Source organism: Lichenostomus cassidix, chromosome Z (assembly GCF_008360975.1).
Source record: "Lichenostomus cassidix isolate B80296 chromosome Z, HeHo_3.0, whole genome shotgun sequence".
NCBI lineage: Eukaryota > Metazoa > Chordata > Aves > Passeriformes > Meliphagidae > Lichenostomus > Lichenostomus cassidix.
The window spans coordinates 44,365,632-44,378,620 of NC_139511.1; the positions used below are offsets into that span (position 1 = coordinate 44,365,632).

Here is a 12,989-nt window from a genome sequence, read left to right on the forward strand (position 1 = left end):
CTGATTTGGGAATGAAGAATGTTTTTTTGAGTGGCATTCATAGTTCATATTTTTTATTCTATGTTTTTCCAGGATGGACATATCAAAGTTGGTGATCAGATTCTGGCTGTGGATGATGAAATTGTTGTTGGATATCCTGTAGAAAAGGTGCATCTGAAGTGTCTGGAATGTTGCAGAAAGCGCACTGCTTAATGTGGGAGGTGATTGTGTCTTAAACTAGTGAGGTTCTCATGCCTATACTCTTACTTAATTTTCAAAGCTGGCTGAAAAAACAGAGATCTACAGGCCCTGCCTGGATAAGGAAACTACTGCAAAATAAGCTAAAGCCTAAATTTACAGCTCAACTCTTATTTTATGTTAATGCACCACATGAATCCTCCTATCTCTGTGCTTCAAAAGTGATTTTATTTTCCTCATGGTTCAGACGTGATGGCTGAGAGACACTTAGTAGTGCAATAAAAGCTTTGAACTATTGCTCAGGAAGGATTCTGCATAGCTAGTCCACATTAAGCATATTAGAGCCAGTAAAATTAATACACGTAGATTTACGTGAGTGAGTTGTATCATTGGTAAATCAAGTTGTGATATGTGCTTATCCATGGGAACAGTCTGTAGTAACAGCCTCATTATATTCCAAGCATAGTATTTCAACCCTTTGGAGAAAAATATCTCCATTCCTAAATATCAAGATTTATTTCTAGCTTCTAGCTCTGCAAACTCAGTTTGGGTTCTGTAGTAAATCAAGGAGACCTTTTTTCTAGCACTTGCCTTGCTACCAAGAAAAGTGATTCTTTAGGCATGAGTAGATTACTTTCTGTTTGTTAAAGGGCAATTAGGAGAGCATCAATCTTACCCTTTGATGTACTCCTATCTCTGAGGCAGTAAATAACTAGGAGATAGTGAAGTTGCCTGTAAGGAGGTAGGGGTAGGTAAGCATTTGAAGAACACAAATTATATAATTTCTGAAAATAGCTCTACTGAAATATAAAATCTTGAGGACTTGGTGCCTCTTCTGTAAGATGGCAATTGATTTTGAAGGGTTTTCAGTATCTCTTTGAACTAGATTTGCGTTAAACCCTTGTGTCCTTCTCTCTCATATTTCAAGTAATATTCTCTGAATTTTTTCCAGAATGACAGTAGCATATTTCTTACATTCCGTCAATTTTGGCATTGACATCTGTGAGATCAGATTTGAGCTCCACCCAGAATTAAAAGGCAATACTTCTGTTTTTCTAATAATTACTATAAATATAGTATTTGGTCTACAGAAGCCATTGAAAGACTGCCGCATTCTCATCTGGTATAGTTTGGCAAAGTTTAATGGAAAAATATTTCTTAGAAAGAACATCAATATTTTCCTTTGTTCCATACCAAAAAACCTGCAGGATTGTGACCAGCAGCTCCAGTTTGCGGAACAGTTATTCTGCTTTATTTTTGGTTTTCAACTTAACAATACAGTTACCCTTTTCATAGGCTTTTCTCTTTATCATTCAGTTTATTAGTCTCCTGAAGACATCCAAATCTACGGTGAGGCTTACAATCAACTCAGTAGAGACAGAAAACCTGACTACAGCATCAGTCCCTTCCAGCATCGTACCAGCAGAGAAGAGGAATATGCAACCACCAGCAACTATCCCTGCTTCCAGCTCACCAGAGCCAGAAGCAGTCAAAAGTAATGTTTTCCTTGTGTGTCTGTTTTCACTGGGGTTGTAACATGAAAACAATGACCCAGCTTGAAAGTTTTTTCTTGCAAGCACTCAGCTGTCTTCTGAGTTACATTTTCTAATGTTTCCAGATTATATATTCGTATAAAAAAAGCGTTGTGCCACCATACCGAATACTTACCTCTTGCCTTCCTGTTGCAGAGACAGGAGGATAAAAGGATTTTCACCTCCATCTCAAACGTGCAGCAGGTGCCTCCATCATGGTTGTGTAGAACCAAGTGAAAGGCCTTCCTTTAAATGAGGGAGAAAAGTCATGCAATTTTTCCTAGAAAAGGGGTGGTTGAGACTCTCTTGCCATTTATGAGTATCCATGTTCGACTTGACTCTTCTCCTTTAGAGTGGAGAGTCAAGATGTTTCTGATGGATGATGGTTATTGTTGAAGCAACACAGTTCTGAGAAGTTAATTACAGCTCGAGTAATATGCACATCACGTAAATGTTTAAATTAAATTCTATCTAAATAGAATATGTTGTGTACAGTATCTTCATTGGCTGCCCAGGCTATGATCCAGGTATTTGATGGCATAAAAACAGGACACCTGCAAATAAAACTACAGTATAGGACTTGTCTGAGGAGGAGGGAGAATTGGCAGCATGGTTCTCTGTAGGTCAGCTGTTCAGCTCTTGCTGTACAGCTGTCAGTGAACTCTGAAAAATGCTGTTTTAAAGTCAGTTTTCTAATACTGAACCCTGTTGCTGTAACCAGGATGCTTCATTGTTGTTTCAGACACAAGCAGGTCTTCAACTCCAGCCATGTTAACCTCTGACCCAGCTACTTGTCCAATCATTCCTGGATGTGAAACAACCATTGATATCTCCAAAGGGCGGACCGGTCTTGGTCTGAGCATTGTTGGAGGAGCAGACACTTTGCTGGTTAGTTGGAAAAATATGTATGTTACTCAAGTGAAATAAAGTAATGAAATTGAAATGCCTGATAGAAGAGATTTTTTGTCATTTTTTTCTATAACATTTATAGAAAGACATGAAACAAAAAAAAGAAAAAAGCCCTTTCTAAAATTAAAAATATAAATTAGCTTCTTAAATGTTTTGGTAATTTGTTCATCATGCATCTGACTTTTATTCCATTCAACGTGTCATTGATGAATTATAGTAGTAATTTGCAGTTGCATTTGGTTGAAAATGGGGCCTGTTCTTTCAACGTGCAATTTCTATTGTTGTTGACAGGGAGCAATCATTATCCATGAAGTATATGAAGAAGGAGCAGCATCTAAAGATGGAAGACTGTGGGCTGGTGATCAGATACTAGAGGTGTGGTGATTTCTTTGGTTGCTTTTGTTTTTATTGCTGCCTAGGTCTGTTGTATCTGCCAGCTAGAAGGTGCTGCACAATTTACCATTGTATGCTTTCATTGCAGGTGAATGGAATTGACCTCAGGAATGCCACACATGATGAGGCCATAAATGTCCTCCGACAGACTCCCCAAAAAGTTCGCCTGACTGTGTACAGAGATGAAGCCCAGTACAAGGAGGAGGACATGTATGATGTGCTGAATATAGAGCTCCAGAAGAAGCCTGGCAAAGGCCTTGGGCTGAGTATTGTTGGGAAGAGGTACGTAAAGTACCTGGAGACTCAGTGGCTGGAATGGCTGGTCATGTTTCTTTTGTGGTCTGGTGCTCAGATCCTGTGTGCTTGAAGGCCATACATCTCATTTTTGTGCCTAAGCTAACCAGCCTTTCCTAGAGGAACTAAGCCAGTGTTACTTAACAGAAAAATGAGACAATGTTTATTGTGTTACAAATAGCAAACTATAAAAGTGACCATCAGACAGTACTGTAATGCAAAATCCTTGTGTGTATTTACAGAAATGACACAGGTGTGTTTGTGTCAGACATCGTCAAAGGAGGAATAGCAGATACAGATGGGAGATTGATGCAAGGAGACCAGATATTGACAGTGAATGGAGAAGATGTCCGAAATGCTAACCAGGAGGCTGTTGCAGCTTTGCTAAAGGTATTGGGAAACGAGAAAATGGATAAGAGTGAAAAACTGAGATCTAGAGTTTTTGAAAGCTTTAACTTTATTCAGACTGAGTTCAGATTGCTACTAGAGGTCAAAGAGATGAGTTGTGGATCCAAATTACAGCTTTCTGATACCTAGAGCATTCAGATTTTGATACCTTACCTGATAAAACTGGGAGTAGTGGTGGTGCAGAAAGCCATATGTTTAAAGGGCTTATAGAAGACCTTTATAGAATACCATTATGTAGAAAAACCAAAAACTTAACACTGAATTTTCTCCAGTAAACTCATAATTGGTTAACTGTCACACATTTTCAGAAAGATATGCAGAACTGACTTTAAATGATGGAAAATTTGGCAGCGTAGTTGTGCCAAAAGTGATTACTTTCTTAGTTTGTTTACAAGGGTCTGTAGTGATAGGACAAGACGGAAAGAGTAACTAAACTAAAAGAGTAAGTTTAGATTAGTTGTTAGGCAGAAATTCTTTAATGTGAGGTGTTGAGGCACTGGAATAGGTTACCCAAAGAAGCTGTGGATGCCCCATTCCTTGAAGCATTCAAGGCCAGGTTGGATGGGGCTCTGAGTAACCTGGCCTAGCGCATGATGTTAATCCTTTTTGTTACTGTATATGTCTTTGTGCCACCTTACATCCATTAAATACTACAATGTGTTTTTCAGTTATGAAGCATTTTGTATAAGAAATTGCTTTGTCAGTGTTTACTGAAGTAAACTTCTGTCTGCAGCTCTTGGAACTAGAGTTTCTATTCTCAATAATTTTTTTATTTCTGATGCGGTTTCCCTATTTCCAAATCAGAATGAAGTCAGATATACAACATTTCCTGTAGTCTGGCAGGATGTCCAGCTTGTCAGCCAGCTTGTCTGTTTTTCAATCCAGAGTTTAGAGACGTGCTGCATGGTATGGATTCCATTGAGTCAGCATTTTCTGGGAAAACTGTTTCACTGGAAAAATATTAATGGAGACTGATTATAGCTGTGTCTTGGATACAGAGGCACATGGTCATGCTTCTTAACATTCACATTCCATGGTATATTTTTCCAGATCTTGAATAGTTTCTTAAGATTTTGGATTTACTGGGGTGGAGAGGTGCTGGGGGAAGGCAGTGGTCAGAAAGCAGGAGATAGTAGGACTTCTGTATTTTCAGCATGTGTCCATTAAGGAGAATGTCAGAACTGGGTCTGTGTTGTGACAGTGAACTTGTTGGTATGCTCTTCTTTGGTAATAGTACTTTTCCATTCTTACATGATAGTTTTTTATTTTATTTAAGAACACAGCATTTCGTCTTCATATGGTGTCCCTTTATGTCTGTTTTGAATAAAAATGCCATTTCAGGTGGTAAGTTTCTTTCATTAGGACAAGCATTTTGGAGTATCTAAGTGAAGATGTTTAGTTCCCACTTACCATTTGTATATTCAAGTTTTAAGTACTTCATCCTGCTCAGTAGGATGTTAATCCTGCTCAGTAGTAATTAATTGTCATATCCCTGAGAAATTAGGCTTTTAAAACACCTTAGATTATTGTTCAAAATTGTTCTGTTGGCATAGTACAAGTGGAATAAAGCATGGTCACTAACATGTAGGCAGTCATGCTTTCCTGTTCAGGTATCCATTCTGTTTTCATTCATGAGAGTAGGATCTAGGAGTGAATTGTCTTGAACTGCCTAAAATGTATTTTGCCAGAAAATTATTTATAGTCTTTGGAAAATTCCAGTGTATTTTAAGCAGAATGAGATCAGTAGAATGTGTCATCAGTCTGAGCGTTCTGCCTGTTTTTGCAGTGTTTCTTTTGAAGTATTCCGTAAAGTAGGTGAAAAGACTATCAGCCTTTCCCCTCACTAGACTTAATGAATCTATCAAATGGAAGAATTTAGGAAGAGAGAGAAGGATGAAATAAAACTAAATGGGAATTGATTTATTCACAAGTTCTGTTGGAAAGTATTACCTCCTACTTTCACACATTATAATTTTAAAATCTCATTTGTGGGTTTGCATATTTGTGGGGATGTGGTAATTTTAGGTACGTACTTCCTCAATTTTCCATTTTGAATAAGAGTTGTCCATATGGTTTAATATGAATAAATCCATACAAGCAGAAAAGAATGGTTTTGCCTGAGCTTTCCTGAAGTCTTTTCCAGGATACAGAGAAGTCAACATTATTTATAAAATAAAAAGTGATTTAGTAATAAATCTTTTTTAGTGTCATAGCAACAGGATACGAGGTATTGAAACCTTGTTTGAATGGGTATGTCTGATTGGTTTTGATACATTGGCCTATTACTGTGAATTTTTCTGACAAATGCATGAATCTCTCTTAGGATAATAAAGTTAAAGCATGATAAATACCTCATGTATTATTAAATTCTTTGAATACAGAAGTTTACACTGACAACTTTCCAGCAAAAGAAAAAATAAAAAACAAAACAGCAACACAACTTTGAAATTTCTGTATTTGAATACATTGCAGATCGATGTCATGACAATACTTGTATTCTGTTGAAAGTCTTCTTTTCTTAGCCTTGTTTATGATAATAACTTTTCTATTTTTTTTCAAAATAATGTCTTGATTTTTAAATATTTAATTTCAGGGTGAATTTTCTCCTGAGACATACATTTTATGCAGACATGTGAATACTCAATAGTGTAGTTAAAATATTAAAGAGTAGTGAAAGGACTTTCCAATATGGAGTCAGTCCATATCACCCAGCTTCTTGCTGGGAGTCAGATGCAGAATGTTCACTTAAACTACTGATAGATGTTTAGGAAACTTCCTTCCCTAAATTTCTTTAGTTATGTTGGTGTCTATCCAGAGTAAATGGATAATTTCAAAAGTGAGAGAGATGAGTAACTTCCAGTTTAATTACCATGTTCTCAGTCATATCAAGAGAATAATGATTTAGACTTCAAGGTGGTTATACTGTTTTTAGATTTTATTGTGAAAATGGTACATTGACATTGCAGTTCAGAAGCTGCTCCTTGTTAAATGCAATGTAATAGAAATAGTCTTCTTGCTTGATTTACATATCTGCAGGTGCAATACTGATTAATCCAAAAAAAGTACCCTGCTCAGTATTGAGTATCATGATGTACTTTGTGTGTCTGTGGTCCTGCCATGAACTCTCTGTGCAAAGTGTTCATTTCAGTGTTGCTAGTCCATCATTCTTCCCTCTGTCCATGTTTTTTTTTTCTTCTTCCACTTTCTAAAAAGCCACTTAAATATTGTATGTTTCAGTCCTGTAGGCAGAAGAGATGTGTTATAAATGACTGGTTCTTTAGTGTTCCTTAGGTACAGTAAGACTAGAGGTTGGAAGAATAAAAGCTGGGCCATTTCACTCTGAGAGGAGAACATCCCAGAGCAGCCAGGTATGTAACTCTAAAACTGGATACTTTGGGAAAAATAATGTTAAATAATGAAAACAAATGAAAAGATTGGTTTTATGATGACAGTTATTTTTCACATACCTGATCCAAGATGAAGAAATTTTGCAGCTTTTCGGTAACCATTTTTTATGTTCACTTTAGCAGACTGTATCTATTATAAACAGCATCCAGCAAAAAATGTAATCCAGAAATGGCTTTGCTCCAGGCTGCAGCCTGGAAAGCATAGGGAACTCTAATTCTCATCAATACCAGAAGCAGTTAGAAACAGTTTTAAACCTCTCTGTTGCTTTCAGATTGGTTGGCATGCAGTGGTATTTCTTCTGTAAATTTAAAGAATTTCTCCACTCCTAACGTGTTCTTACTATAATCTTGGTCACCAGAAGCAGGAAACCTGTGTGTGTTCCATGAGATTTCTCTTACTTGTTTTATTGTTGGTGTGATTGTGAAGTGTTACAACCTCACATCAGTTTCTGCATTTGAGAGCATCTTTCATGTGGTAGCAGCTTGCTCTGTGATTCTCTCAAGTAGGAGCTACAGTTCTGAGAGCTCACAGGTTACTTTAAGAACTTTCTCTGGTTGTGAAGTGGGGATGAAGATTATCAAATATTAAAGGGAAATAATTTTAAGACAGGTCATAATTAAACAGTTTCAAGTGAGCACGTTATAATTCGGTAACACTCAAATGTTAGTCTCTCTTCAAAATTAGTATTGCCAAACAACATGAAAATGTGCAGATTCTGGCTGGTGTTATTCTAAGATGAAGCTCTAAGATGTTATTCTAAGATGAATGTTGAATGTTTTGAAGAGTGTGTAACAGTCAGTGAACTAGTCTCACTGGGAACCATGTTGTTCCTTTACTTGCCCTGCAAGTATAGTGAAAATCTTTCTGGAAATTGTGCAGGTGAAGCTGAGTGGAGAGCGTAATCTCAGTTGTAGCTGATGCTACAACTAAGTAGTTACATAAGCTTCAGCATATGTGAACATTTGAGAACTCACATGAGGATGTACTGAGATCTGTCTTCTGTATTCTGTCCTTACTATGGTATTTGTGGCTTACTTCCATTAGAAGATCTCTGTAAGGTGATAGAAGGTTCAGATACCAGGCTCTAGTTGGACCCTCAGAACTTTGCATGGAGTTGTAGACATGCAATCACTGTTGGTCTAATGATGTCTCGAAAAAGAGCCCTCCAGAGTCACCAAAAAATATGCGGAGCTCTCTGACTCAGTTTTAACTGGGCACAGAAAAAATAATATACTGCTGAAAATTCTCTTAATACAGTGACTTAGAGTTTTACTTTTATTAGCTGGGTCAGTGAAGCGCTTCTCTAATCCCACTCTAACATTGTGCATAGGTCAGTGAAGGAAGTGGCAGTCTCTCATCATTCAGTTTCCCAGTTTCTGGTTCCAGTGCACCTGAGGTCTTTGAAAGTGGCCTGAAGAAGAGTACCAGTAAGTTGGAGGGATTTTTGGTGCTTTCAGTATTTTATACATGTGAACCGGTAGCTGAGATCTTTCTCTTGAAATAACTACGTGATGGAGGCCTTAAAGTGATTCCTTAGTTAGTAAAATGCTGCGGGAGTGGTTGCTGCTCAGCACCTCATAGATATGTTGCAATAGCTTCTTATGAAAGAAAATGGCAACTTGTTATATCAGCGGATTAGACATTGACAATCTAAGCTGAGCCATAGTTTTCTGTTTAATCTAGATATATTTATATATATATTATTTAATATATATAATAATATATAAATTATATATATATATTATTTAATCTAGATATATTTTTATATATATAAATACAACAAGCTATCTTATTTGTAGAAATCCAGATACATGTGGAATAACTGCCTCATGAACAAAGTTATTTTTTATCAAATTATTGCTAGATAATAATAGTTTTTTTCTATTTTATTTAGCATGCTTAGCATTTTTTTCCAAAAGTTATTTAAATAGAAAGAATAATTGATTCTTTCACCTATTCTAGAAGTATTTAAATCCAACTAATGTAATGACAGCCACTTAAAAATGTCATTAAAATGTATGTAACAAACAAGCAGAAAGTTAGAATCATCATAGTGATTTAGATAACTTTATTGGAAAAGTTTTCTAGGAATCCTAGTTTAACTTTTTTTAATATATTTTAATTCATTTGACAGCAGCTTCTGAAATACAGGGACTAAGAACAGTTGAAATAAAAAAGGTAAGTTGTAGCATGCAGTGGCATATATCAGGAATAGGTTTTGTAGATGTCAATATGTGTCTTTACAGAATGGAGGCAGTCAAGGTCTATTCATTGTTTTGGGAAAGGAACAGAAAATTAATTTGTGTATCTTCTCAGGTCAGGACTGTACAATCTCCACTGCATATATTTTTGTGTAAAAAAAGTGTGACTTAGCTGTCATGTTTTGTGAGCTGTATTGAAAGCAAAAGAAGAGCTAGTGGGACGCAATCTTATTGTTAGCAGATTGGGTTAAATGCAGACTATTACAGTAAAGTCAGGGGAATTGCACCAAAGTTGAAAGCCCATTTTTTGGTATTTGATAATTTTCTTTGCACCTATTTTTAATGAGTAGGCTCTTGCATGACAGATGCCAAGTTTTCAAATGTGAAATTCAGTCACCTTCATTATACATGTGAGCTTAGTCACAGACTGCTTCTTGTTTTCCAAAGTGGTTTTATTTATTTGACTTTACTTGGCATCTGGTTCACTTGATTACCTGAATTGTGTTCACCCATTCTCTTTTTACAGTAAAATCTGCAATAGCAGTTTTTGCAGTGAAGTATTTGGGCTTGGTGCAGTGGTAAACAGCTGGTTTTGTTCTTCAACATTTGGGCACTAGGGGGAGCATAAAGATTAATGCTAGTCTTCAGGAGACTCACAGCAGGAGATTCATAGAGACAGTACTAAGCATAGCAATCCCATTCTACTGGTTTTCCTTGCTCAGATCTCTGTGCTGAAATTAAGAGTCAGGTGCTGAATTCTGCAAGCATTTAGTTTGGTTAAGATAGAACATACAACTAAATCAGCTAATTTTCACCTTCTACTGAGAAGAAGAAGCATCCATTGTGGTCTCTCTGCTTTCTTGAAGTGATGCAAAACATATGAGATTAAAAATTGGCTTGAGACAGGAATTGTGATTTTCATAAAGTAGGGGGTTTAGAGATTTTTTGAGGTAAGCCTACAATTCTCTGTGTATGTTTTTCTTTCCAGAAAAAGCTAATCTTTGTTTTTTTCATTATGATAACAGAGCCCTGCAGATTCACTAGGAGTGAGCATTGCTGGAGGTGTAGGAAGTCCTCTTGGAGATGTTCCTATATTTATTGCCATGATGCACCCAAATGGAGTTGCAGCTCAGACTCAGAAATTAAGAGTAAGTTAATTGTTAAGAAGGCTGTAAAGATTGCATGGGTAATGCACAGTAATTACTCTAGACAGGCAGTAAATCAGCGGTTCAGTGATACAGTTGTAAGTGCTTCTGGCTGTGTCAAGATTCTGTTTGGATTGATGAAACAGTAACTCAGATTGGTAGCGTGGGAAAGTGGAATTGCTGACATGTGCTAACTTAAGAAAGAAGGTCCTAAAGCAGTCTTGGACCTTAGTCAGCTTGTGAAAATGAAAAGCATAGAAAGTGGTTCAGAAGGATGTGTTCTTTAAATGAGTGCCACTGCTGAGTGTGGCTGTCATTACTGCAAATACAGGCATGCAGGATATTTTATCTCTCGTGTTTCCTTTGCATATGATAGAGAGAAGAGTACTTTTTAGGTTCTGAGTTAGAGTGGGAGATTTTGTCTGTTACTGTACTTAAATGTGTATTGTGTCCAATCTGCATCAAACGTGGTTGAATTTGACTCAGGTTTCTTGGGAAATGCACAGATAAATTCAAACAGAATCTCTGATGATAATTTGCTACTTCAGTCTGTCTGTCTTCAGGACATGCAAAATCTTCTTTAAAATGTTGTGTATTTCTAGGGTTTTAGGAATAATTCTGTAAAGCACCATTACTTTTTACACTGATTGCACTAAACTGGTGTAATTCGCTAATTCTGATGTAGAATTGCCTACTTTTGTAATAGGTCATTTTGTAGTTCAAAGATTATTTGCCTTCAAGAGGAAATTTAGTGTGAATTTTCATTTGTTTCTGTCTTTCTCCCTACCCTAATATCACTGATAAAACATGGCTAAATGCAAATACACAGACCTGCTGCTGTTGAAAGTGACAAATAAATCTATGTAACTAGGTTAGATTTTCTACATTTTCTTTTGTAGGTTGGGGACAGGATTGTTAGCATCTGTGGAACATCTACTGAGGGCATGACTCATTCCCAAGCTGTTAATATCTTAAAAAATGCTTCAGGCACTATTGAATTGCAGGTAAAAAATCCTCAGTGACATTTTGAATATTTTCTGAATACTGTTTTGCCAGCTGCTAGAACAGATTATTTTAGTGTCAGCATTCTTACTTCACTGGTTTATGACCTCTGTTCCTAGGTTGTAGCTGGAGGAGAAGTGAGTGTCATAACTGGTCAGCAGCAGGATCCACCTACGTCCAGTCTGTCATTTGCAGGACTAACTTCAGCCGGCATTTTTCAGGATGATTTAGGGTCAGTAACTATAGAACATTCAGCCTCTGTAGCCTGTTACTTCAGGTGGTACTCGACATATAAACCTTAGAAGTTCTAGCAAATAATGGATTACTTGTTTGGCTTAATCATGATTAACATATTTGCTGTACATGGGACCCGTGGACCATAGGTCCTTTCTGCATTTTTCATTATGCAATTTGCTGTGCTGCAAATTTTTTTGACCCTGTACAGTTATGATATGATTTGATTTGTTCTACAGCCTCCCTTGTTTCATTGATATTGGGTAGCGGGGTGCACCCCAAAAGTCTCTTTCCACTGTGGCATCTGTGTTTCTGTAGTGTGCCTTCTAGTGCTGGGCAATCAGGAGTATCAGATGTTTCTGGTATACAAGGTATCCTGCTTCTGGTATTCTGCAATGTGCATTATGTAAACAAGTTTTGCCTCAAACTCTGTCATAAATCTGAGCCATTTCTCTTTTAGGAATGGGGAAAGAGAAAACAGGGTTCTTTAGCCACTTATATCTGCTTTGAAAGGTAGAATTCCAAAATTTCTTGCAGGCAAAGTATATGTGGGGAAATACACCTATAAATGATCTGTATGAACATGTACATACAAATACACATTCATCTGTTAGGAGAGAAGCAGTAAAATAGCATAACTATTTTTAACTATTAACTATATAAAATATTTAACTATATTTTAACTATTAACTATAATAAGCATAACTTAATAGCATAAACTATTTGACCTAATTTTAGACATTACAGGATTTTTAAAGTAGATGCTATGGAATCTTGCGGTACTGGCATTGCCTCTCTACTTCACTAGTAAGCACTGTTGGTGGTACATAGCAGCCATAACTAGGTCCTAAACTGTGTATTTGAAATAGCTACTTTCATATAATAACATAGGTATTAGACAGTGTACAGTGTTTTACATGAACTGAAATAGCCAGTTCTTTTTAATGAAAGTATTTACCGTTATAGCCGAAAGGGAAATGTATTGGTTAGCTTAAAAGGATTAATGTTTTTTGCTGAATATTCTACATGTTAAATCCAAAATTCAGACAGCATACTCTTTTCCCTATTCTTAGACCTCCTCAGTACAAGACCATTACCCTGGACAGAGGACCAGATGGCCTTGGCTTTAGTATTGTGGGTGGGTATGGCAGTCCCCATGGAGACTTACCCATTTATGTGAAGACAGTGTTTGCAAAGGTAGGTGTAGATTTGTTCAATCAATTAATTTATTAGTTGACTGTAGTTATTATTCTAAATCATGGCTTGGGTTTGCAGTCAAAAGAATG

The 12,989-nt window shown here is 36.7% G+C and overlaps 1 protein-coding gene across 6 annotated transcripts in view; it reads left to right on the plus strand.

Annotated features, from left to right (window-relative positions):
* The window catches only part of MPDZ (multiple PDZ domain crumbs cell polarity complex component), a 93,768-nt gene that overhangs the window by 77,821 nt on the left and 2,958 nt on the right, over positions 1–12,989 (plus strand). For all 6 annotated transcript variants that reach the window (XM_085043110.1, XM_085043111.1, XM_085043114.1 and 3 more), the window contains 13 exons: positions 73–147; positions 1,495–1,672; positions 2,452–2,597; positions 2,910–2,993; positions 3,100–3,293; positions 3,548–3,695; positions 6,995–7,081; positions 8,452–8,548; positions 9,256–9,299; positions 10,348–10,470; positions 11,367–11,471; positions 11,589–11,701; positions 12,777–12,900. In XM_085043110.1, coding sequence (XP_084899236.1) covers positions 73–147; positions 1,495–1,672; positions 2,452–2,597; positions 2,910–2,993; positions 3,100–3,293; positions 3,548–3,695; positions 6,995–7,081; positions 8,452–8,548; positions 9,256–9,299; positions 10,348–10,470; positions 11,367–11,471; positions 11,589–11,701; positions 12,777–12,900 — 1,518 coding nt within the window. The remainder of the gene's footprint in view (positions 1–72; positions 148–1,494; positions 1,673–2,451; positions 2,598–2,909; positions 2,994–3,099; positions 3,294–3,547; positions 3,696–6,994; positions 7,082–8,451; positions 8,549–9,255; positions 9,300–10,347; positions 10,471–11,366; positions 11,472–11,588; positions 11,702–12,776; positions 12,901–12,989) is intronic.